Raw genomic sequence first — 25,487 nt, forward strand, 5'->3', positions numbered from 1 at the left:
GTGGTAGCACACACCTGTAGTACCCAGCACTATGGTAAGACGATCTCTTGAACCCAAAAGTCCACAGCCAGCCTGGGCAAAAAAGAAATAAAGTCAAAGGATGGAAAATGCTGGAGAGAAATGTCATTAACAAATGGAATGGGGTTGGGGCAGGGACATGAGAGGGATAATGTGAGAGCCCAAAGGAAAGCCTTCAGAGAGCATCTTTGTGGGTACCTTTCCCAGAAAAAAAAATCTTCTTGGAGCATCTCAGCTCAATCAGCAGAAGAAAAAAATATCTGACTTTTTAATAATCTTTTAGGGGGTAGCAGGAATTTGACACCATGAAGTTTATTTTAGTATAGTGTATGTAATAAAAAAAAAAAGCATGGAGAAGCCAGATACTGGCTAAGACCATAAATGAGGAGTTTCTGTTGGGCCACAGTACAGACTGAAAGTTAACTCTGTATCCCAGAGTGAACTGCGGGGAAGCAAGGAAGGTCTAATTCAGGCCCGTGCTCTTACCAACTGTTAGGCTATATACTTCAGAATAATTGGCTAGCAGGTACAACGGTCTAGGTTCTACTCCCAGATACAAGGAAAGGAAATCTTGGTTAGCCACGTGTTCTTGGACATATTTCTGACTTTTCAGTTCTGTTCTAGTGATCTAGTGACCTGCACACATTCACTTCCAGTTCACACCATCTTTTCCACTTTATACTCAAAGTGAGTCACAAAATCAGTATATGTAAGCCCCCTGCATTAGTTACTTCTATTGCTATAATAAAGCATGATAATAAGCAAGGCATCTTATAGGAGGGACATTTATTTGGAGCTATGGTTCCAGAGGGGTAAGAGTCCATCACAGTCACAGTGGGGAAGTGTTGCTAAAGAGCAGGCAAGCATGGAGGCTGCAGCTGGAGGCTTGGACCTTGATCTATAAGCATGGAGCACACCATGCACACTTGCAGTGGTGCATAGCTTTTGAAACCCCAAAGTCCACCACCAATGACACACTTCCTCCAGCAAAGCCACACCTTCTAAACCTACCCACACAGGGTCACCAACTGGGAAACAAATATTTAAATATCTTAGCATATTGGACCATTCTCATTCAAACCACCACACCTTTCACCATTCATTTTAAATTATGCCTCAGCTACTCTGAGCCTTTTGCATAATATACTTTAGGATCCATGTATCAATGTCAACAGAATAAATTGCTGAAATTAAATTCAATCATGATTTGACAACATGTACTAGTCAGTTGCTCAACTTTTCTAGGTCTAAGACAAAACAATCTCTCCAAACAGTAAGCATTACAGTAAGTCTCATACACAGACATAAACAGTTAGACACACCACACACATACACACACAGACATACATACAACGCACACAGAAATATAGACACAAACACACATACAGAGACACAGACATGCACATGTACCTACCATATATATACACAAAGATACATACACACAAATACATACCATATACACACAGACATGCACACATATACACAGACAGACAAAGGTACACATACAAATACATACCACTCACACAAACAGACACATACACACAAACCTCAGAAAAATGGCATGCTGCTATCAGTAAATCTGATCTTTCTATAGGTATTAATTTAAGACTCCTTTAGTTTCTTTAAACAATATAGTTTTTGTGATAAAATATTTAAAAACTTATTAAAATTATCCTCTGTTATTTCCTATTTTTTATATTGTAGATGACTTTTTCCAGTTCACTGTGTGTTTGTGATCTTGAGTTCTGAGGCTCTTTCTACATTTATTTAATGTGCTTTTTAGCAGACTCTTCTACATAGTTAATATAATCTAAAAATATTATGTTTTGTTCTTTGGTTCTGAATTAATGTCTTTTATTGCCATTTATAATATAAATTCAGATCCTGAATACAATGTCACATGTACATGATAGGCCTTCCCGTCTTCTTGTCAGTGGGCAGCGTTTAGTTTTTTGCCATTAAGAAGTCAACTATATCTAGGTTTTATCAGATTGGCACTTTCCTTTAGACTTTGCTTGCTTTCTCATACATACCTAGGTGCTAAATTTTTCTCAGGTACTTTTCTGTCTATTCTGAGGTATTATATGGGCATTCTTTCCTATTAATCTGTTGAGATATAGTTGATTTTTAAGTGTATCTTAATTCCTACTTGGTTTTGAGGCATCATCTTCTACATTTTATTGGATGTTCTAAGTATATTAAAATGTAGTGAAGGATTCTGATGTCTGTTTACTTAAGATATCTATGCCTTCCTTTCTCTGTGACATCTTTGCCTAGTACTAGAGCAATGTTGGGATCCGAGAATTAACTGAAGAGTATTCCCTCTTCTAATGATTCATTTGCTTTTGTTGTTTCAATTGATGACAATCATTTTATTATCTTTAAACAATCTATTTTTAATTAGTTTATTTGGTTACTTTGGAGTCCAGTAAACACACCACATGTGAAGTCTAATAAGTCTATAAAGATACAACATCTTTACAGAAATGAAACTTTTACAATGAGTGATTGTTACAGTAGCATATATGTCACTGTTTAGACAAATTATATGAGTTTATGAAATCATTTCAAAGCTGTATAATGCAATTTAAGTTTTAGCGTTAGGTAGAACTAGTGTATAAGATGTATTGGTTATTTCCCATAGCAGTTATATTGCTTCATTAATTTACTCTATAGCATCATAATAAGATATATTTCAACTTATTCACATTTTGTCAACCACAAGTATGTATGAGCTCCTAATTGTTTTCAGTATTTTACTAAAATAACACTATCTATATTTAGAATGTATTTGGAGCACTGTACTAAGTATAAGTGTCTTTGAAGAGTAATAAACATCAACACTTAGAAATTGAAAATAAATTATTTAGCATTTTCTAAAATCACAACTCTAAATATATTCCTTAATACAAAATATACATCTATATGCTTCAAAAACATGTTGAAAGCTTTCAAAACTTGGTTTCTTAACACTTCCAAACTAATAGTTTATTATTAGTACAATAACACTTTAAATACTATTTCATTTCATTTTTTATTTTAATTTAGGTATATGATTGTTTGTCAGCATGTAGTCTGTGTAGCATATCCCTGGAGTGTCTTGGAGGTCAAAGGAGAGTGTTAAATCCCCTAGGACTGGAGTTACCGATGGGATGTGAGCCGTGTCGGTGTTGGGAATTGAGCCCTGGTCCTCTGGAAGAGCAGTCAGTGATCTTAACCACTGAGCGCTCTCTCTAGCTCCCAGTACTGAACATTTTAAATATTTAGCATATTATTAAATGAATATTGTTGTTCAGAAAATATTTCAGCCAAGACAAACATTACAAAATAGCAAGGTTAAGAATGCAGCTAATATTTTACAGATTTTTTCTCACTAAAAATATTAATTTATAACTTATTTATCTCAAAAACTGTGCAACTAAAGTAAAATCTTTTAACCTCTTGTCCCTACTTAGATTAAGGAAAGAATGAAGTATCCCAAAGTGAAAACCCTAACTCTTGAAGCTGTGAACTGCTGGGAGGTGAGTGTCTCTGCATCATTCCTATCCAACAAATCCCTTGTTATTGTTGATTGCAACCTGAAGTGCTTCCTTCATCCTTCTCATTGTGGAATACTTAGGCAGGTCTAGAATACTGTGACATGTCAATGATCTTGGGTTATCATTTTCACTGAAGGCTTCAGGACACCGGAACACTATCCCTTCAGACTGTAGGCCTTTCACATGTAGCCTATCACTTCCTGTAAGAAACACTAGAAAGGAATACAATTTTGTTAGGAATTTTTTTCTAGAAGTTTTCAAGATACATAAGAAGAATTAATAATCACATTTAATAAATATTGGGTACACTGTTCATGCAAAAAAAACTGCACAGAAACAGGGACAGGGAAAGCCTAGAAAAGTCATGGCTTTTGGGGTTTGTGCTCTACAAATATATGTGTGTTGCCATTAAAAGGATCTATTACATGAATAATGGATATCTATTATAGTACTTACAGAGGAACTTTTTCTTTTCATCCAAAGTTAGTTCATGAAAAGCCTTCCAAAACAGCAGAATAGTTGGGTGTGATTTTTCATATCCATTTTCATACTTTGAATTCTTGAGAACAAGAGAAAAAAAGAAAGTTTTAGGAGGGATATGCATCAGTCATTTGGAAAAGTTAGAGAGTACGTGGTTTACTACTTACATTTTCAAATTGTTTCCAGTCACAACTAGCATTTCCAATTATTGCTTCCATTAGTTCTTCAGGCTGGAACTGCCTAATTATATCCCAGTTACACACTTTGTAAAATCCTCTACGAAATTCTTCATAAATCGTTTTTATAGAGATGTTAAAAATGTGATCAACACACTTATACACATAGTCTCTCCTTGAGGGAAGGAAAATAAAAAACCAATGACATGCCTTATCCTGGACCACAATGCTATCTATTTTTCTCTTTTTACTCTATTGAGAAAGAAAATTATATCTTCTGTGTAGCCCACAAATCTATACAAAACAGGGAAATGAAAACCTGGCTAACTAGAAAAAAGGTCCTTAGAGAATATAAGAGAATAATTCAGACTTTAGGGTATTCTCATTTCCATTATTCTAAGGAGCAATTGTATATCCAATCTGAATATTTGACTTTGAACAGGGACATGTCTCAGTGAGCTCATTGTACATGGATAATGTACTATAACACACCTGACCTACTAAATATTGTAACTTAGCCATTTTCCCTCACTAGCTGTTCTCCAGCATCAGAAGAAAGTATTGTATCATATATAGCTAGCTTAAAGAATGGTCAAAAATCTAAAGTATATGGAGTATGGCGACTATGGAATGTCATGCTTTCACATCACAGGAAACTATGAGGATCAGTCCAACAATTTGACCCTTGCTTCTTTGCCTCTATACATTCCTTTCTGAGATCCTTGTCTGGCTACTTCTTATTTGCAAGAAACCACATAGTAAGCATTCTCTCCAGCATGTGATGCTTCCCCTTTCCGGGCAATTTCTATGCAATCATCAGATTTTCCTATGAAAATTAAATTCTCATGGCTGGCTCTTCTGTTCTCCCTCCATCCCCCATCACTCTTTCAGTGGATTACTTTGTGAAAATAAGTTCTGCAAGGCTGTCTTTGCATTATAGGATGCATTTTCCACAGTATGATAGATTTCCAGTGGTAAGTGATACTGTATAGATGTGGTTTGACTCTGTCAGCAAGCATATATGTGGTGAAATTTACTTCTCCCATTGTTGGATATTAAGAAGGTAGAAATTTGATCTAACTATGGTGTTCATGGTGGGACCTTTGGAGAGTGATTACAGTTACATGAAATCATCACACCAGAGCCCCATGACTGAACTCTGGTAGTCTTACCAAGTGAGGGAGGGAGATGAGAAGAGACACACATCCACACTCTTTTTGTCTGTCAGGTGCTGCCCTCTCACACTCAAGATGAGGCTAGCAAGAAGGCCACCCACAGATATGGTCCTTGAATTTCCAGAACTGTGCCATAAAACTCTTTTCCTTATAAAGTTACCCAGTATTTGATATTTCATTATAGTAATAAAAGTGGACTAAGTGGGGTAGCCATTAAAGACATGTCTACACCCACCCCACCACCCCTTTAAACAGCTTTTGACAACTAGCCTATTTGAACCACTTCTCTCTGTCCTCCCTATAACCAATCATGTGCTCCCAGTGTAACAACCAGTTTCCCAAAAGGAAGGAGGGAGAGGGTGGAATGTGAGAAGACACAAAGGAAGAGAAATACATAAAGAGGGCATAGGGAGGGGAAACAGAAAAGACATGAAGGAAAACCTCATTTGTATCATTTTCCAATGTTTATGGTCTAAACATTCCTGCCATGGCTGACTTCAAGTTACTAATACTTTAAATAATAACCTTTGAACAGTGTAGTGACTATTCCTGGTTGTCAACTTGACTATATCGGGAATGAACTGCAATCAAGAATTGGAAGGCTCACCTATGATCCTAATCTGAAGGTTCAGAGATACAAGTTTCTGACCTGAATCTTGGCATGGAGATCTTGAAGCATAGTGACTATGAATTCCAGAAGATTAAGACAAGGAGATCTCCAAATTCAAGGTCATCTGTGATTAAAGGTGCAGTGGTACATGCCTTTAATCTGCGCTACACTCTCTGCTGGAGACCTGCAGCCTTTAATCTGGGCTACACCCTCTGCTGGAGACCTATATAAGGACATTGGAAGAAGGAAGACTTACTCTTTCTTGCCTGCTTGCCTTGTGGGACTGAGCAACTGCTAGATCCTTGGCCTTCTATCCACAGCTGCTGCTGACCATTGTTGGGGAGTTGGACTACAGGCTGTAAGTCATTGAAAAATTCCTAACTATATAGAGACTACCCATATGTTCTGTGACTCTAGAGAACCCTGACTAATATAAACAGTGATGAAAATTTTGCAGTCAGATCCCATAAACTGGTACCAGCTGTTTCATTTGATACATTACATGATGGTCTATTTAGCTATCAGCTTTCTGACCACTAGGATATGTTACATATTTGCCTTTTTCATGCTTCTCTCACCAATAACTAGAATACCGTGTGGCAAAGAATAGGGACTTAAAAGATACCTTAGAGGACAGAAATATTTATTCTTGAATCATTTCCTCTCTTCTACGTGTTTAGCATTCTAAAAAACAAAACATCTAAAACGGACATCTAAGAAGCTCAAATACACTTTATATTGTATCAATATAAACATTTGTGTGCTTATTCAAAGTAGATATTTTAGGTCTCTAAACTTACTTGTTGTTTTCATTCACAGGCACAGAGTTCCCATCTGTAATCAAATGAACATCTTCTTGATCCCAGTATATCTGTAACAAAAATATAATCAACTGATAAGCATGAATATGAATCTGTCATTATTATCCATATACCCTCTCTAAAATTTTACAGAAAGTAAAATCTTTAAAAATACTGATATTTCATATTAAAGGCTCTATAATAAAATTGTATTTAAAGTAATAGATAATGACTAGGAATATATCTTAATTGTACAATACTTTATTGGCATAGGTGCAATCTCCAGCAACTCCTTGTGACACTAAAACATACATACATACATACAACAAAACTGATTAAAGCCAATCTATAATCTAGGTTTCTTGCTACTCACAGAAAAATACATGTGAAGTTCTTCAATATCATCAGCCCCGCAATTTAGAACTTCTTGCAAATTCCTATTGAAAAATTGATTTAAAATAATATATTTGATACCACAAAATTTCAAAGTAATCATTCAATGGGGAAAATTAAATAATATAGACTTGCACAAAATTCAGTATACATTTTGTCTCCTATTCCTTCCCACTCATCTTAGAATAATCTTGATTTAGAATTTGGTTAGTCTACTCTACCTCATTGATAGTGCTGTGTATTGTGAAAATGATTATGCAGACAAGATTCTAAAGCAGAGAGGGTTTATTTTGCAAAGTCGGGCGTCTTTGGTTGTCACAGTTAAAGGTTGTCATCTAGTGGATAGTGACCCCAGACACTATTAAATACATCACATGCCCTGAACAACCTGCCACAAAGAGAATTTAAACAACCAGATGTCTGTGGTTATGGCTCAGTAGATGATCTTGTTTGAGAGGGAGGAGGCCCGGAGTTAGATTCCCAATCAAAACATTCAAAACAGAAAAGGCAAAAATGTCAAAAGTGTCACTCTTGAGAAACTCTTCTTTAATAAAAAACCTACCACTAATGGACCACTAGGGGAAAAAAAGATTCATTTCATTCAATTTGCTATCAACACTTTAAGAAAAATTTGTGTCAGAAAAAGGACATTTTATACACTTAGTTCCAGTGAACCTGTACATACTTTTATTTTTTGGATAAACCATATACCTATTTACTTATGGCACTATATCTTCATAAACCACATGCATAAGCACTTATGGTAATAAATCAATTTATAAAGCATATAAATTCACTATAGCACCATATTAATAAATCATATCTACATACATGTACTCATAATACTGTATCCATTTATAAATTATATCTCTGTATAATCAGTCATAGTATTATATTTTTACAAATCACATCTATCTATACCATCTTATCACACTGTATTTATAAGCCATATCTCTGTATATATACATACTTATATCACTATATCCATTTATAAACCACATCTATGTATATGTACTTATCATGCTATATTTATTATAAACCATATGTATATATGAACCTATAATACTGTATTTATAAATCATATCTATCTATACATATATGCACTTATAACACTAATTTACTTATAAACCACATTACATATATTTATAAGTATAGCACTGCATCTGTTTATAAGCTACATATATATACATTTATACATTGCATACATTTGTAAGCCATATCTATATATGTATATGCACTTATAGCATCATATATATTTATAGGATAAGAAGGATGACCCATGTTCATCCTGAGAATTTCCCTAAGTACTTTCCACCTTGCTAAAGAGCCCAGGTCCAAACTCTATTATACTAGTTTTTTTTAATCAGGGAAACATCTGACTTTTCTTCATTTCTGAAGGCTTACTCTATTTACTGCAAGTCATGCTAACGGAAGCCCATCTACAGGGCACACAATATTAAAATTGAAGACTTTACCTTTGTCATGTGTGACATTATTTATACTTAAAATGATGAGACTTAATGCTGCTTTTATAAAGCACTTACCTCCCCAAGAGAGGACTAAGTTCTTTTAAGTCTTCCAACGATGGTTTTTGGTCCAAAAGTTTTTTATATAAAGCAAGTGGGAAAGGAAGGTTGATAACCTTTAAATTACGTAGGGAGAGTCCACATAAGATCCCAAATAGGAAATAGCTGCTCTTCTCAAACTTGGGCTGGAAAATACATTTGAAAAAAGTTCCTAAGCTATTATAAATAATCAGTTATACAAAGGCACAATTAGACCAAAAAAAAATAAATTTTAGCTCCCTTTTCTAATTAACATCACAAGTTAGACAAAAACTGGGTTTCAAAAGAATAAAAAAAATCAGACTCTTTTATAAGTTATAATGCAATTTAAATTTCTTCTATAATGTTCCTTTTATTCTTTGTTTGTTTGCTTGAGACATACTGAACAAACTTTCTTTTGATAGTTCTCAAAACTAACTGTATAGCTGAGGGTGACCTTGAGCTCCTCTGCCTATATCTCCTAACTGAGGAATTACAGCCTCGTGCTGCCATGCCCAGCTTCTTGCATTATTTTCAATATAAATTAGCAATACAGAACATTAAGTAAATGAATTTTTGGTTACTGATATTATTTCTGAAACATAGAAACATGCTCTGGTAGAATTACAAAGTTTCCCTTTGGAATTTTGAGGTCCGGACCATCCCATTCATGAAGTCAATGAGGAAGGACAGTTGTTCTGCAGAACAATTCAGAAATTTTCAATTTAGCAGAATGAACGGCAGAGGAGTATTCCAGGAATGGTGGCTCCATTTGTCAATGCAGCCCCACATGGGCCTCTCCACTGGAGCGGACTTCATGGGGCTGAGTTCTCACTCTGGCAAACTGTCTTACAATGTAGACTTTTTGCCTACAAATGATCCTGTCAAGATGTCTTGTGCCACGAGACCTCTTGAGAGCTGACTTATGTCACCACAATGCCCTTGGATTTCGACCTCTGAGCTCCTTAACAAGGTACTCGGGTACTAAAACAACACCAACCAAAACAGACCAATGCAGCTGCCCTCCCTTTTCTTCTCTGCATTCTGTCGTCCTCTTGAGAGAAACCAAACCAAAATGGACAAAAACTTTCCAGGCCAAACAACAAGCAGCCCAGGGAGGAAGCTTTCCTAGGTGACAGGATCCCCGCTCCAGTGCCTTTCTGCCTGTTAGCAGGTTCAGAGGTTCAGTGATTCACAAGATCTGTGTTCTCCCAGATCTCAAATGAGATTAAAGAACAGCACAAACAATCTGCAAAGGCCTCTCGCTGTCAGGTTTCTATCCCATAATTTGTAATATGTACTCTGGTTCAACTTGATTTTGCTGTTTTATCAAGCCATATATAAATTAAAATAAAACTGTGTGTGTGTGCATGTGTGTGTGTGTGCACAGTCTGTTTTCTACTGCACTGAACTGTATGAATGTGCTTAAAAGCAAGGGCTTTGCTGTGCATGGTGCACTCCTACAACTCAAGCTTTTAGAAGGTGGAGGCAGGAGAATTGTGAGTTCAAGGCTAGCTTGGAAATATATAGTAAGACACTGAATAAGGCAACTTATAAAAAGATAAAAATGAAGAAAAAAGCATTATAGTCAAAGGAATCAACCAATATTTCAGAATTAATACCTATCTCTACTAGTTCAACAACAGTTTCTCTCTACTAATTTGAAACATTCTGTGTTATAACTCTAAAATTGAGGACACGTGCCAGGACACAGCTTTCTATAAACAGCCTGATCATACTGTAGCAAAGATGCTGCCCTGTGGATGATGTGGTTCTACTCAAAAATGTAGATGCCAGGTTGTACAGTCCAGAGTTTACACTATCCTTTGCATATTGCAGCATGTGATGCATTTCAGTAGAAAGACAGAACTTACAGTGGCTGGAAACCACATGTTGGAACCCTCTTCAGGATACATGAACATTCCGTATTGGGGGCTTGTCATCTCTTCAAATATACAGTGGAAGAACTCTGAACTCACTCCATAACCTTCAGGACGAATTTCTCTAATAAATTCAACCTAAAAAAAGAAAATTTATTTCAAGATTCTTATTTAAAGTATAGCTCTTTGCTCTTTATGGAAAAGTCTTCAGCCTGTTCTGACTTTCTGGAGCTCACTAGAATGGCTAGATCCACACAGCTCTTTTCTTTCTCACACCCTGTCTTCCCTCAGTTTGCTGCCAAGCAGTGAAAGCCAGGACCCTATTTATTCTCAGGTTGGTAAGTCAGTGAGTGGATCCTTTAGATTGACACACTTATCACTGGAAGAAGGAACACTATCTTGATATAAAATGTGATATGCCTTAAACCTATGAGCCATGAAATTCTCAGGTTATTCCACCTTGTCTGTCTTAATACTAGCTTTCAGACCAAGCAGCCTTGACTCTAATGAACAGCTATTTGTGTTCTCCAGTCCCTACTCAAAGTACTTCTAGTGAGCGTGGGCTAAGTATATATATATATATATATATATATATGTGTGTGTGTGTGTGTGTGTACATATATATATATATATATACATACATGCATATGTATATATGTATATATGTATATATGTACATGTGTATATGTGTATATATGTATAAGATATGCATATATATAAAATATGTATATATATATATATAATGTGTATACATCTTTCTAAAAAGAGAACACACACACACACACACACACACACACACATACATACATAAGATTCTCTTTTTAACAGTTCTCCAGGTCTCTGGATTTGATGGCCATGTGTTGAGATGATTTTACTTTGCTAATTCTGACAATTTCTTTTCTTGCTAACTTAATTACTTTCATTAATTTAAATATCTGATTTTTGGTGCTAGGGATTATGTCGGGCCCTCAGACATGTTAGGCAAGCACTATATCACTCCCAGACCTTGTATTTTGAATACAAGTATCCTCAAGCTTCATTTTCCCAGGTTTTCTCTTCTCGTCTGTCTGAGAGAGCTACTGCTAGTGTTTGTTCAAATGCTTTGGCCTGCTCAGGACTCACAGTGATGCCAAGGGTTAGAAAAGATAGTTTTGTCATGCTCAGTCTATTTTGTATAAGTCTTCAAGTTAACATCTCCCTTAAAGGAAAGTCATTTCCTACAGAGGAAAGCATTTTCTACTGCTATACTCATAGACAAAGTATAAGAAAACTAAATACCAAGGGAGTCTAGTTTCTAAAACAAACTTGACTCTTTAATTTCTGTTTGAATCACATGCTGGGAAATAGACCTTTCTGCTTTGAGTGCACTCTTCCAGAATCTGAATTCTTTGGGAATTGTTCACTTACACTCTCAGCTGGTATCAGGAAAATCCACTCCCTTTGGAGCTCCAGGCTCCAGCTCTTACCCACAGCATTTGTTAGTATTCTGTTCTGTATGTAATAAGGCCTGAGGTGCTACACAGTAACCACTCTACCAGGTATCCACAAAGTTTTAAAAAAGAGTGGTTGGAATCGAAACCACTTCCAGTATTGCAGAGCCTAGACCTACAACATGGGGAAATGTACCTGTTACACTTAACTATTTGTTGGGGGGCATGGACAGTCCCAGTTCTTCACTATTTCTTGATTGAATTCTTTGCAATATGATTTTGCAACATCTTCTATAAAGAGGTTAGTATATTTTCCCAGCCTTTGGCTTGGGTTCATCCATGAGTCTCTTTTGGCTCAAATAATAATTAATGATTATTAGCTGCATTTCCAGCACTGCTCTGAGAACATGCTTGCTGGTCCCAAGAGGAAGAAGGACATTAAAGTATAACCCAATGTCCTCAGCCAGTAATAGCATAGCATAGCCAATCCCTGCCTCACTTTTGAATATGTGAACAAACTCAAGCAAAAATTTGTATGGCTGGGAATGTAGCTCATGGTAAAGCACATTCTTAGCATGCATGGAAACTGGTTTTATTCCTAGCTTCATACACACAAACACATATTCATAAAACAAAAACACCCAGAAATTCATCTGGACTAGAAGATTTTAAAATAAATTGTTATTTTATGACATTAAATGTTGTAATGATTCATTATAATCATCAATAAGTGAGTTAACCTGCAACTAAATATGTAATTAAACATTCTATTGTCTCAAGGGAAAGTGGGAATTTCTGGAAATCAGTGTTGTACATGCAGCTCCTTAATTATGAAGGTTCCTTCCCACAAAAGAAAAAAGAAAGAAAGAAAGAAAGAAAGAAAGAAAGAAAGAAAGAAAGAAAGAAAGAAAGAGACAGAGAGAGACAGAGAGACAGAGAGACAGAGAGAGACAGAGAGACAAAGAAACACAGAGAGACAGAGAGAGGGAGAGAGAACCCAGGGGGATTTTTTTTTTTTTTTTTTTTTTTTTACCGATAGTGGCTTCTTGAGGTTAAAGTCTTCTTCTTGTCTTAATTGACGCAAGGTGTCTTCTACCAGGTGACTTCGTCTGACTCTCAGTATAAAGAATGGGAATTTTATCTTTTCTGGAGATGCCATGGCTTCAGACTTTTAGAAAAAGAATTTTTTTTTTTAGTTGGTTCTCTTTTGTACCTTTAATACTATCAGGGATAAAAGTGTAAATGGTGGAGCAGGCCTACAATCCCTGGGATGGAGGCTGGAGGATTGAAAATCTGGGGCTGGTGAGATGGCTTAGTGGGCAAAGGAACTTGCTGCCCAGCCTCCTAACCTCAGTTACCTCTCTGGAACCTCCATGCTGGAGAGGGTGAGAACTGACTCAAGGAAGCTGTCCTCTGAACTCCATATGTAGATGGCAGCACATACTTGTATAGGACATGAACATAAAAATATTTTTAAAAAGAAATTCAAGGCCATCTTGGGTATATATACACGGCTCAAATTCAAGGCTGGCCCAGGCTACATGGTATCCTACCTTTTTTACAAAAAAAAAAAAAAAATTCCTAAAAATTTTTTAAGTACTTCTTTATTGTTTGTTCTTTTGTTTTTGCTATTGCAAAAAGTGCCATGCCCATCCCCACCCCCGCCCTTGCCCCCACCCATTCAACCTTGTGAGTGCTGGAATACAGGCACAGTGCATCAGACTTGACTTAGATAAAATAGTTTTAATAAAAAATATCTTTTGTATCTTGCTGCCACCACTCTATGTACTTATAATTTAAGAAAGGTGTTATTAAATTGTAAGATAATACAATTATAGGATCAAACAAGTTGTAGCACCTAGCGTTCATGTGCATAACTGAGTTACCAGCCATGAACAGTTAAGTAGTTAAAAATGTCTACAATCTCTTACTATAGTAATCATAATGTTGATATCAAACCTGCTAAGAGAACAATCTTCTACCAACCTCCAGAAGTCCAGTGTTCCATGTAAACCTCAGAAATGATTCTAAGGGCTATGGGGCAGATGAGGAAAACTGATGCCAACAGGAAGAGGATAAATAGAAAGACATTCTCCGAGAAAATAATAAGCATTCACTTTCAAAGTGTAATCTCATAGAATAAGCTTTAAATTGAACCAGAAAAATAGTTGGTTATTTCCATACACTTATGCTACTACTATTGCAGCAGTTGGCCAGGACAGTCATTATCTTGAACGATTCATCTCTAGGTCAGATTGATGATTATTCTTTTCTCCTGTGGTAGTGTGCATAGAACCTTTGAGGACCATAAAAGTTAGCCAATGGGAATGAAGCTTCCAAGTCAGTACCTGCTTGATTTCCATTATGTTCTATGAGTCAAGTTTTCAGTGTCTTTGATGGTAGGACCTATATCATACCCTGTCCCTGCAGGCTCAGGGACCTTCACAGAAGACGGGGTGGTAAGACTGTAAATTCAGGAGTGGTGGATGGGCAAGAGTAATTGGACTGGGGATTAAAAACAGGTGGAATGGAGAGAAAAAAATTAAATTAGGAAGGTAGAAGGGTGAGGGTGGCTGTGGAAGGAGCTTGATGAGAAGCTAATATGATCAAAATCCATTATATGAAATTCTCAAAGAATTAGCAAAATAGTATTCAAATATATTTGTGCTTATAAGTCAAGCTCTGAGAAACTGGGCAGGTGGGGGCATACCCTCTCAGGGGCGGGGGCAGGGAGTAGGGGGATGGGGTGAAGAACTTGGGGAGAGGGATTAGGAAGGGGCAATTTTTGGAATTAAGTAAATAAATAATTTATTAAAAATTAAATTAAAACATTTAATAAAAAATAATAACTGAAAAAATGTTAAACTGGAAGCAGTATGAGATGACCAACCCACAGAGGAATGAGGTGACCAAAATTAGCAGATTAAAGGATTGAATCCTGAAAAGAAATTTGAGCTAGCATTTGCCTTAAATTACTTCAGAAGAAAGAACTAGTAGTAACTGCAAAATTAACAAAAGTGGTAGACCAACACATGTGATAAAATGTTTATACCTGAGGGTCTTGGAAAAGGGTACCACTATTTTTACTTTAAATGTTTTAAATTTTTCATCACACACACACACACAAACAAAAAATTGTTAGCCATATTGGCTTGAAGATCATTTAACTGCTTTCCAAAGATTCATGTGAAACTTTGTCTCTAGTGTGGCCATAATTAGCTTTTATTGGACCTCCAAGGAGATACTTAGATCATGGGGCACTACCCTTGGAGGGGATTACTATGAGCCTCACAGAGTGGGTTATTTCCTGTCAGAACAGGTTGTTACAAAGTGAGGCCATCCAATGCAGCTGGCCTATATGACACATAGCAACGTCCTGCTGTGTTTCTCCTCATGTTTTAATGCTGGTGGTGGGAGACAGGGTAGTGACAAAATAAGAACACCTATCAGGCAGGATTCCTACATCACGTCAGTGAACATTTGAGTTAAATAAATCTCTTTTTAAAGGATATAGCCTAAGTTATTTTGGCATAGTAAAAGAAAACATACATACCTGCAGTTTTACATTTGAGTCACAGTTCATTAATAAAATTTTGGATGGCAAATCAAAGATAAATAAAAAATCACTGAAAACAACGATATCAAAGGATTCTTTAGATAACTGAAAAAAGAAAAAAGAAGCAAACAGTTTTGACTATGAAAAAATAACATTCATTCCTTTCCTAATATCACCACTATATTTATTGCTATTACAATAAAGCACCTCCTCTTCCTTCTGTCTGTCTGTCTTTCCTTCTTTGTTTTTGAGACAAAATGTCATATATTCTAGGTTAACCTCAAACTATGTCCCAGAGAATGATCTTGCACCTCTTTTTTAAATTATTTTTAAAATTTTAATTTATTTTATTATTTTAAGTGTATGGGTTTTATTGTTGCATGCGTGTTTGTCTTTGACATGCATGTACTGTATGCAATGTCCAAAGATGCCAGAAGATGATATCTGAGAACTAGAGTTGATATGTCCTCGAACTAGAGTTGCAGACAGTTGTGAACTACTAAATGGGTTCTGGGGATGGAACCAGGTTCCCTGGAAGAACATTCAGGTCTTTTAACCATAGAACCATCTTTCCAGCCCTGACCTTGCACTTCTGATCCTCTATCTTCTACCAAAGTATAAAGATTACACTCACTGCCATACCTGGTTATGCAGCTTATCAAGAACTCAAGCTTCCATTTGTTCTAAGCCAATACTCTACCAAATGAGCTACATATCTAGCCCTTAGAGATATTTTTTTGGTACTAAACATTTATTTTGAAACAATTACAGGTTTATTTAAGACTATAAAACAATATAAAGGAAATCCTGTAATATGTTTTATATAATTTCCCCCAATAGTATCATCTTTTTTTCATCTTTCTTTTTTTTATTCGATATATTCTTTATTTACATTTCAAGTGATTTTCCCTTTCCTAGATCCCTCCTCTCCGAAAGTCCCATAAGCCCTCTTCCCTCCCCTGCTCCCCAATCCACCCCTTCCCGCTTCCCTGTCCTGGTATTCCTCTACACTCCAGCACTGAGCCTTTCCAGGACCACGGGCCACTCCTTCCTTAGTAGGCTTCATCCCAGGGATGCAGAGATAGTTCAATATACAGAAATCCATCAATGTAATCCAATACATATACAAACTCAAAGAAAAAAATGCATGGTCATTTCATTAGATGCTGAAAAAGCATTTGATAAAATTCAGCATCCTTTTATGTTAAAGGTCTTGGAAAGAACAGGAATTCAAGGCCCATACCTAAACATATTAAAAGCAAACCAGTAGCCAACATCAAACTAAATGGAGAGAAACTTGAAGCAATCCCACTAAAATCAGAGATAATTTTATAAGGAAATAAATTTGTTTTATGAGCAAAATGTTTAAGTTTTCAATGGCATGCAACTTAGCAAATTTAGTATTGCAATAAGTACATTTTCTGATGTAGGGATGACATAGTTGCTAGCATGTCCTGCTTTAAGTCATGAACATTCTTACAAGGTGATGTGTTATACTTACCACATTGTTATGCCGTATGAACATTCTTACTTCCTCAGTATAGAAGTTAAAGATGCCAGAAAGCTCAGGTATGATGAAGGCATTTTCTGCAAGTTGACAGTTAGCCTTAAAGAGAACATGACCTCAAATTTCATTTTCTATTAATAAATTATGTAATGTGTAAAACCTAGATTCATATGCATATATACATTTGTCAGTGACTGAGTAAGTGTGTTTTAGACTAATTGAATTCGATGGGATAAACTTCACTCCACATATTTCACTGAAAAATCAAATTCTGTCACTCATGAATTTTCCATCTGCAAGGTGGTGGTGGTATACATCTTTAATCCAATTTTCCATCTGCCAGGTGGTGGTGGTGTACATCTTTAATCCAAGCACTCAGTAGGCAGAGACAGATGGATTTCTGAGAGGCCAACCTGGACTACAGGGAGAGTTCCAGGGCAGTCAAGGCTTTACAGAGAAACTGTCTCAAAAAAAAGGAACAAACAAACAGAACTCAAACAAACAAAATAAACAAAAACAACAACAAAAAAGAATTGTCCATCCTCATGGTATCTATCAGTCATTTAAAAAAATTCTGGCTGGGCAGTGGTGGTGCGCACCTTTAATTCTAGCACTTTGGAGGCAGAAGCAGGCCTTTAATTCTTGTACTTTGGAGGTAGATTTCTGAGTTTGAGGCCAGCCTGGTCTATAGAGTGAGTTCCAGGACAGCCAGGGCTGTACAGAGAAACCCTGTCTCGAAAAAAAAAAATCAGGCTTCTCCATGGTATATTTTCTAGTGCCAATCTCTCTGTGCATTTACAGGACAGTTGGGTTTTTCCCTTTACTTACAAATACAAATGCTAGTCCTATGTCACTTTGTATGTGTGTTGTGTGTTGTCTTGCTTTTTTAATTTCATGCGTAGGTATTTTTGATACTCGAGGAAGCACTGTGTATATCCCAAAATACAATCCATGTAAGGCACTCATAGTCATTTTACAAGGATCTTCTCAATAAATTTAATCAAAAAAATTTTAAAACTATCTTGGGGGAAGATATCATTTCATGTCAGAGTAAGAATGGAGGTCATGGAGGTCATGGTAGGAACACTGGGGTAAGGAGTCCTTTAAAATTAGGGACAGGCCACAAAGAAAGTGACACATGTACTCTAAGACATGTATGGTAACAGAAGAACAACTTAAAACTACATCTTCCAGGAGAGGAGAGACATAAGAGCTCCTGAGACATAGCCTCAGCAGAGCCTGCTCTGACCTCAGGCCAAATTCCTACTAGGCATTAAACCAAGACGCCTATGACCTTGAGAATAAATTACTGCCACCTTAGCCAAAGAAATGTTTTAAAAATAATAATTCTGTCCTATCTATGGCTTACTATACAGACAGTAACCAGCAAACATCATCCTAAATACAGAGAGTAATATTTTGTGTTTGGGCCCACATTGTTTACCAAAGCTATTCAGCCTGGATATTCGGTATCACTCAGGGCAAGCCAATGAGTATGTGCAATGTTAAGAGTTTGTCTGCAGAAGGCTGGAGAGACAGCTCAGCAGTGAAGAACACTTGCTGCTCTTCTAGAGGACCTGAGTTCAAATCCCAGCACAACTCCAGTTCGAAGGGATCCTGCACCCTCTTCTGCCCTCCACAGATACTTGTATACAAGTGGTGCACAGACATACATGCAAGACAAACACCCATACATATAAATTAAAAATAAAGATTTATTTGAAAAAAAAACAGGATATGGATTGCCCACGTGTAAGTAATCAGAAAGTAGCCACACATCTAGAATATAGTTTCTCATTAACTATGTATGTAAGGGGTATAATAAGGGGTCCCAGAAGAAACAATGCTCAGAAATCAATTATTTCAGTAAGCATGCAACCACAATTTATATGTACTATAGGAAAAAAAGATAAAAGAAAATGGTATTATTTCTAAATTATAGGATTACATGCACAGAAACTCAAAGGTGGAACCACAATTTAGTATTAATGGGTAAATCTAGCAAGATTTCTACAAAATAATGGCAAATGGTTTGAGATTTAACTTTCAGAAGAGAAATTTAGGCTCAGGGAGGGATATAGTTTAGTTATTAATTTGTGCCTAGCAAGAACAAAGCTCAAGTGTCAGTTCTCAGCACCTCATACAAATCCAGATGCAAATAAGTCTATAATATCAGCTATTGGGAGACAGAGAGAGGAGCACCAGAGGGTCAAGGTTATTTTCAATTATATAGTGGACTTGAGGTAGTCAAGAGTACATGAGGCCCTGGTAGAGAAAGAGAGAGACAGTGCTAGGACGATACACACAGAGTCATGGAGATATTTTACCAAAATTAAAAACTAAGATGAGCATCAGGAAAATCTTAGCACTTTGGATGCTAAGGCAGGAAGACCAAGTGTTCTGAGCAAGCTATAACTTACTAGCAAAACCCTGGCCTTGACACAAAAACAACGTCAACAAAAGGGCTGTGTGGGATGTAGCTTAGTTCTGTGCGGAGTGCTTCCCTAGCATCTGGGAAGCTGTAGGTTACATTTCCAGCACCACAAAAGATAAAAAGAAGTAGAAAAGAAGAAGGGAAGGAAGGAAGGGAAGGAGGGAGGGGGGAAGGAGGGAGGAAGGGAAGGAGGGAGGGAAGGGAAGGAGGGAGGAAGGGAAGGAGGGAGGGAAGGGAAGGAGGGAGGGAGGGAAGGAAAGGAGGGAAGGAGGGAAGGAGGGAGGGAGGGAAGGGAAGGAGGGAGGGAGGGAAGGAGGGAAGGAGGGAGGGAGGGAAGGGAAGGAGGGAGGGAGGGAGGGATGGAGGGAAGGAGGGAGGGAAGGAGGGAAGGAGGGAGGGAGGGAGGGAGTGAGGGAAGGAGGGAGGGAGGGAGGGAAGGAAGGAGGGAGTGAGGAAAGGAGGGAGGGACATAACAATATTTTCATGCTTCAAAGGACACCATTGAGAAAGTGAAATAGATGCATAGAGTAAAGCAAAAGTATAATAAAATCATATAAAGAATCTGTATATACTAACTATATGCACATATACATACATATATAATTATAAGTCAATAATAAAAACAAAGATAAAATAATTTTAAAGTAATCAAAAACATCTTCAAATAAGGTGTATTAGTCAATAACTACATAAAAGGATGTTCAAACTTATTAAGTATTAGATGACAGGAAAATGTTACCCATTATAGGAATATAATCAAAATAGCAAGTAATAAGTAGCTGAGAAGAATATGAAAATGTAATGTTCACACTTTCTTGACAGGAAGACAAAATTGTGCTGGTCTTTAGGAAATAAGCTAGGAGTGCCTCACACAACCGAGCTTCCATATGGCTCAGCAATTCTACTCCAAGCTGTTTGCTCAAAAGAAATTAAAACAATGATTTATACAAAAACCTATACACAGATGCCAATAACCAGGACATGTAAATAACCCAAATATCCATCAGTTGCTGAAAGGTTAAAAGTATGGCATGTTTAGACAGTGAATGGAAGAGATTTACTGACCCTGTAATAATGTAAGGACTTAAAGAAGATTTGAGTAAATGACGAGATGCAGATGAGCAGACTTCAAGTTTGTGAAATCATCTATTCTCTTTATAATTAGTCTATACACTCACACAAATCAATGTGAAGTCAGAAACATGGTCAACAACCCAGCACACTTGGGTTGAACACTTGGGGTACTGAGGTGGTGGTTGGCCTGAGAACACAAAGAACCCCTTTCTACCATAAATCAGAAATGAGACAAAACAAAAACTCTAATAAACAGAATTTGGAAATAAAAAAGTAGATTTAAATACTATATTAAGTCTAAAAATCCTAAGAATAAAAGTCTTGGCCTATCAGAACTCTGCCTCCCGCCAGTCAGTTACCAGGGCTCCATATTGGTTCTCGGTCGCCAGAGAAATCAGACTGAGGTACGCAAATATAACCCGAGACCAACATCGCGGGGGTCTAAGCCCGACGGGCGTTGGCCTGCACCCAGGCCCTGGGCTGATCGGGGGTCCACCGGGGTGCAAACCCGGCCAGGAGGTTTTTTTCCTCCCGGGCCGGCGCGCGCACCACCACCATTTAGCCTAAGGGAAGCCAGGGAGACCTAGCAGGCAAAACCAAACCGGCTAACAGGCATAGCTCGAGGCGGACATAGCAGGGGTCTCAGACGGTCAGGCCCCGGACTGCCCCCAGGTCCTGGGCTGCTCGGCGGGCCATCTGTGTGCCAACCCAGCCAGGAGCTTGTTTGCCTGGGCTGGCGCGCACCGCTGCCATTTTGCCTACGGGAAGCCAGAGAGACCTAGCAGGCAAAACCAAACCAGCTAACAGGCATAGCCCAAGGCGGACATAGCAGGGGTCTCAGACGGTCAGGCCCTGGACTGCCCCCAGGCCCAGGACTGCTCGGTGGGCCATCTGTGTGCCGACCCAGCTAGGAGGTTGTTTATCGGGGCCGTTTGCGTACCACCGCCATTTTGCCTACGGGAAGCCAGAGAGACCTAGCAGGCAAAACCAAACCAGCTAACAGGCATAGCCCGAGGCGGACATAGCAGGGGTCTCAGACGGTCAGGCCCTGGACTGCCCCCAGGTCCTGGGCTGCTCGGTGGGCCATCTGTGTGCCGACCCAGGCAGGAGCTTGTTTGCCCGGGCCGGCGCGCACCGCCGCCATTTTGCCTACGGGAAGCCAGAGAGACTAGCAGACAAAACCAAACCAGCTAACAGGCATAGCCCAAGGCGGACATAGCAGGGGTCTCAGACGGTCAGGCCCTGGACTGCCCCCAGGCCCTGGGCTGCTCGTTGGGCCATCTGTGTGCTGACCCAGCCAGGAGGTTGTTAGCCCAGCAGACTCTCCCAGCACTCTCAGGGAACTCGCGCATGCCACCATCCTAGCCACCTGACACACCCAATTAACACCCACAGCTGAGGGGAGCTTTGCACCAACATTGGCCTGCCAGGCTTTTGCCAAGACTCAGGGCCTGAGCAGCTAGGCTAGCCTTGTGTGCACCAACCCGGTTGGGAGTTCTGCTGCCCAGATCAGCCTGGGCAGCAGCACCACATATCCAAGTCCTGCAAGTGGCTAGCTGGGTTTCCGGGCAGCCAGCTGGGAGAAGTCAGTGTGCTCCAGTGAATCCAGCGGGCCCCAGCGGGAGCCTTCGGGTGCCTGCTTTGGGATCTGAACAGCCTGGGCAGCAGCACCCTGTCTACAAGCAGCGCAGGAGGTAAGCTGTGCACCAGAGGCCAACTGGGAAGGGGCAGCTTGCACTGGTGAGTCCAGCACTGACAAGAAAAACTAACACCAGTGAGAACTAGATGGCAAAAGGCAAACGCAGGAACGTCACTAACAGAAATCAAGGCAATATGGCAACATCTGAACCCAATTCTCCGCTACCAACATGTCCTGGATACCCCATCACACCAGTAAAACAAGATTTGGATTTAAAATCACTGGTCATGATGCTGGTACAGGAACACATGAAGGACACACTTAAAGAAATTCAGGAGAAAATGGATCAAAAGTTAGATGCCCTTGCAAGGGAAACACAAAAATCATTGAAAGAAATCCAGGAGAATACAAAAGCCAACAAGGAGGAAATGCAAAAAACACTTAAAGAAATACAGGAGAACTTTGATCAACAGGCTGAGGTCATGAAAGACGAAACACAAAAATCTCTTAAAGAAATACAGGAGAACTTTGGTCAACAGGCTGAGGTCATGAAAGACGAAACACAAAAATCTCTGAAAGAATTACAGGAAAACACAAACATGCAAGTGAAGGAGCTAAGCAAAACCATCCAGGATCTAAAATCAGAAGTAGAAACAACTAAGAAAACTCAAAGGGAGACAACTTTGGAGATAGAAAGCCTTGGGAAGAAATCAGGGGACAGAGATACAAATATCAACAACAGAATACAAGAGATAGAAGAAAGAATCTCAGATGCTGAAGATTCCATAGAAACCATGGACTCAACAGTTAAAGAAAATGCAAAATGCAAAAAGCTTGTAACCCAAAATATCCAGGAAATCCAGGACACAATGAGAAGACCAAACCTAAGGATTATAGGCATACATGAGAGTGAAGATTTACAACTTAAAGGGCCAGCAAATATCTTCAATAAAATTATGGAAGAAAACTTCCCTAACCTAAAGAGAGAGATGCCCATGAATATACAAGAAGCCTACAGAACTCCAAACAGACTGGACCAGAACAGAAATACTTCCCGTCACATAATAATCAAAACACCAAATGTTCTAAACAAAGAAAGAATACTAAAGGCAGTAAGAGAAAAAGGCCAAGTAACATATAAAGGAAGACCTATCAGAATCACAGCAGACTTTTCACCTGAGACTATGAAGGCTAGAAGGTCCTGGGCAGATCTCATGCAGACTCTAAGAGAACACAAATGCCAACCAAAACTACTATATCCAGCAAAACTCTCAATCACCATAGATGGAGAAACTAAGATATTTCATGACAAAACCAAGTTTACCCAATATCTATCCACAAGCCCGGCCCTAAAAAGGATAATAGGAGGACAACACCAATACAAGGAGGGAAACTTCACCCTGGAAAAAGCAAGATAGTAACCTTTCATCAAACCCAAAAGAAGTTAAGCATTCAAATTTAAAAAATAACGTCAAAAATGATAGGAAGTAACAATCACTATTCCTTAATATCTCTTAACATCAATGGACTCAATGCCCCAATAAAAAGACACAGACTAACTGAATGGATACATAAACAGGACCCTACATTTTGCTGCTTACAGGAAACACACCTCAGGGTCAAAGACAAACACTACCTTAGAGTAAAAGGCTGGAAGACAATTTTACAAGCAAATGGTCTCAGGAAACAAGCTGGAGTAGCCATTTTAATATCAGATAAAATTGACTTTCAACCCAAAGTCATCAAAAGAGACCCTGAGGGACACTTCTTGCTGGTCAAAGGAAAAATACAAAAAGAAGAACTGTCAATCCTGAACATCTATGCCCCAAATGCAAGGGCACCCTCTTTCGTAAAAGAAACTTTATTAAAACTAAAAGCACACATTGCACCTAACACAATAATTGTGGGTGACTTCAACATGGCACTTTCCTCAATGGACCGATCAGGAAAACAGAAACTAAACAGGGACACAATGAAACTAATTGAAGCTTTGGACCAATTAGATTTAACAGATATATATAGAACATTCTATCCTAAAACAAAAGAATATACCTTTTTCTCAGCACCTCATGGTACCTTCTCCAAAATCGACCATATAATTGGTCACAAGACAGACCTCAACAAATATAAGAAGATAGAACTAATCCCATGCCTCCTATCTGATCATTATGGAGTAAAAGTGGTCTTCAATAGCAACAGAAACAACAGAAAACCCACATACACGTGGAAACTTAACAATACTCTACTCAATGATACCTTGGTCAAGGAAGAAATAAAGAAAGAAATTAAAGACTTTTTAGAACACAATGAAAATGAAAACACAACATACCCAAATCTATGGGACACAATGAAAGCAGTGCTAAGAGGAAAACTCATAGCCCTGAGTGCCTCCAAAATGAAAATGGAGAGAGCATACATTACCAGCTTAATGACACACCTGAAAGCCCTAGAACAAAAAGAAGCTACTTCGCCCAGGAGGAGTAGAAGGCAGGAAATCATCAAACTCAGGGCCGAAATCAATCAAGTAGAAACAAAGAGAACCATACAAAAAATCAACAAAACCAGGAGCTGGTTCTTTGAGAAAATCAACAAGATAGATAAACCCTTAGCCAGACTGACCAAAGGGCACAGAGAAAGTATCCAAATTAACAAACTTAGAAATGAAAAGGGAGATATAACAACGGAAACTGAGGAAATCCAAAAAATCATCAGATCCTACTACAAAAGCCTGTACTCAACACAACTGGAGAATCTGGAGGAAATGGACAATTTCCTTGACAGATACCAAATACCAAAATTAAATCAGGACCAACTAGACCATCTAAACAGTCCCATAATGCCTAAAGAAATAGAAGGAGTCATAGAAAGTCTTCCAACCAAAAAAAGCACAGGACCAGATGGCTTCAGTGCAGAATTCTACCAGATCTTCAAAGAAGAGTTAACACCAATACTCTTCAAACTATTCCACAAAATAGAAACAGAAGGAACACTACCCAATTCCTTCTATGAAGCCACAATTACGCTGATACCAAAGCCACACAAAGATCCAACAAAGAAAGAGAACTTCAGACCAATTTCCCTAATGAACATCGATGCAAAAATACTCAATAAAATTCTTGCCACCCGAATCCAAGAACACATCAAAACGATCATCCACCATGATCAAGTAGGCTTTATCCCGGGAATGCAGGGTTGGTTCAATATACGGAAATCCATCAATACAATCCACTAC

General features: G+C 38.3%; 1 protein-coding gene across 3 annotated transcripts in view; it reads right to left on the minus strand.

The window, feature by feature from the left end:
- Positions 1-2,409: 2,409 nt before the first annotated feature.
- Herc6 (HECT and RLD domain containing E3 ubiquitin protein ligase family member 6) overlaps positions 2,410-25,487 on the minus strand; it is a 75,227-nt gene continuing 52,149 nt past the window's right edge. For all 3 annotated transcript variants that reach the window (XM_052173818.1, XM_052173817.1, XM_052173816.1), the window contains 10 exons: positions 17,103-17,207; positions 15,599-15,706; positions 13,079-13,213; positions 10,610-10,753; positions 8,736-8,902; positions 7,172-7,235; positions 6,799-6,869; positions 4,205-4,388; positions 4,014-4,116; positions 2,410-3,769 (listed from right to left, as the gene is read on the minus strand). In XM_052173818.1, coding sequence (XP_052029778.1) covers positions 3,561-3,769; positions 4,014-4,116; positions 4,205-4,388; positions 6,799-6,869; positions 7,172-7,235; positions 8,736-8,902; positions 10,610-10,753; positions 13,079-13,213; positions 15,599-15,706; positions 17,103-17,207 — 1,290 coding nt within the window. In that variant the 3' untranslated portion in view covers positions 2,410-3,560. The remainder of the gene's footprint in view (positions 3,770-4,013; positions 4,117-4,204; positions 4,389-6,798; positions 6,870-7,171; positions 7,236-8,735; positions 8,903-10,609; positions 10,754-13,078; positions 13,214-15,598; positions 15,707-17,102; positions 17,208-25,487) is intronic.

This window comes from Apodemus sylvaticus, chromosome 2, assembly GCF_947179515.1.
Source record: "Apodemus sylvaticus chromosome 2, mApoSyl1.1, whole genome shotgun sequence".
Taxonomy (NCBI): Eukaryota; Metazoa; Chordata; class Mammalia; order Rodentia; family Muridae; genus Apodemus; species Apodemus sylvaticus.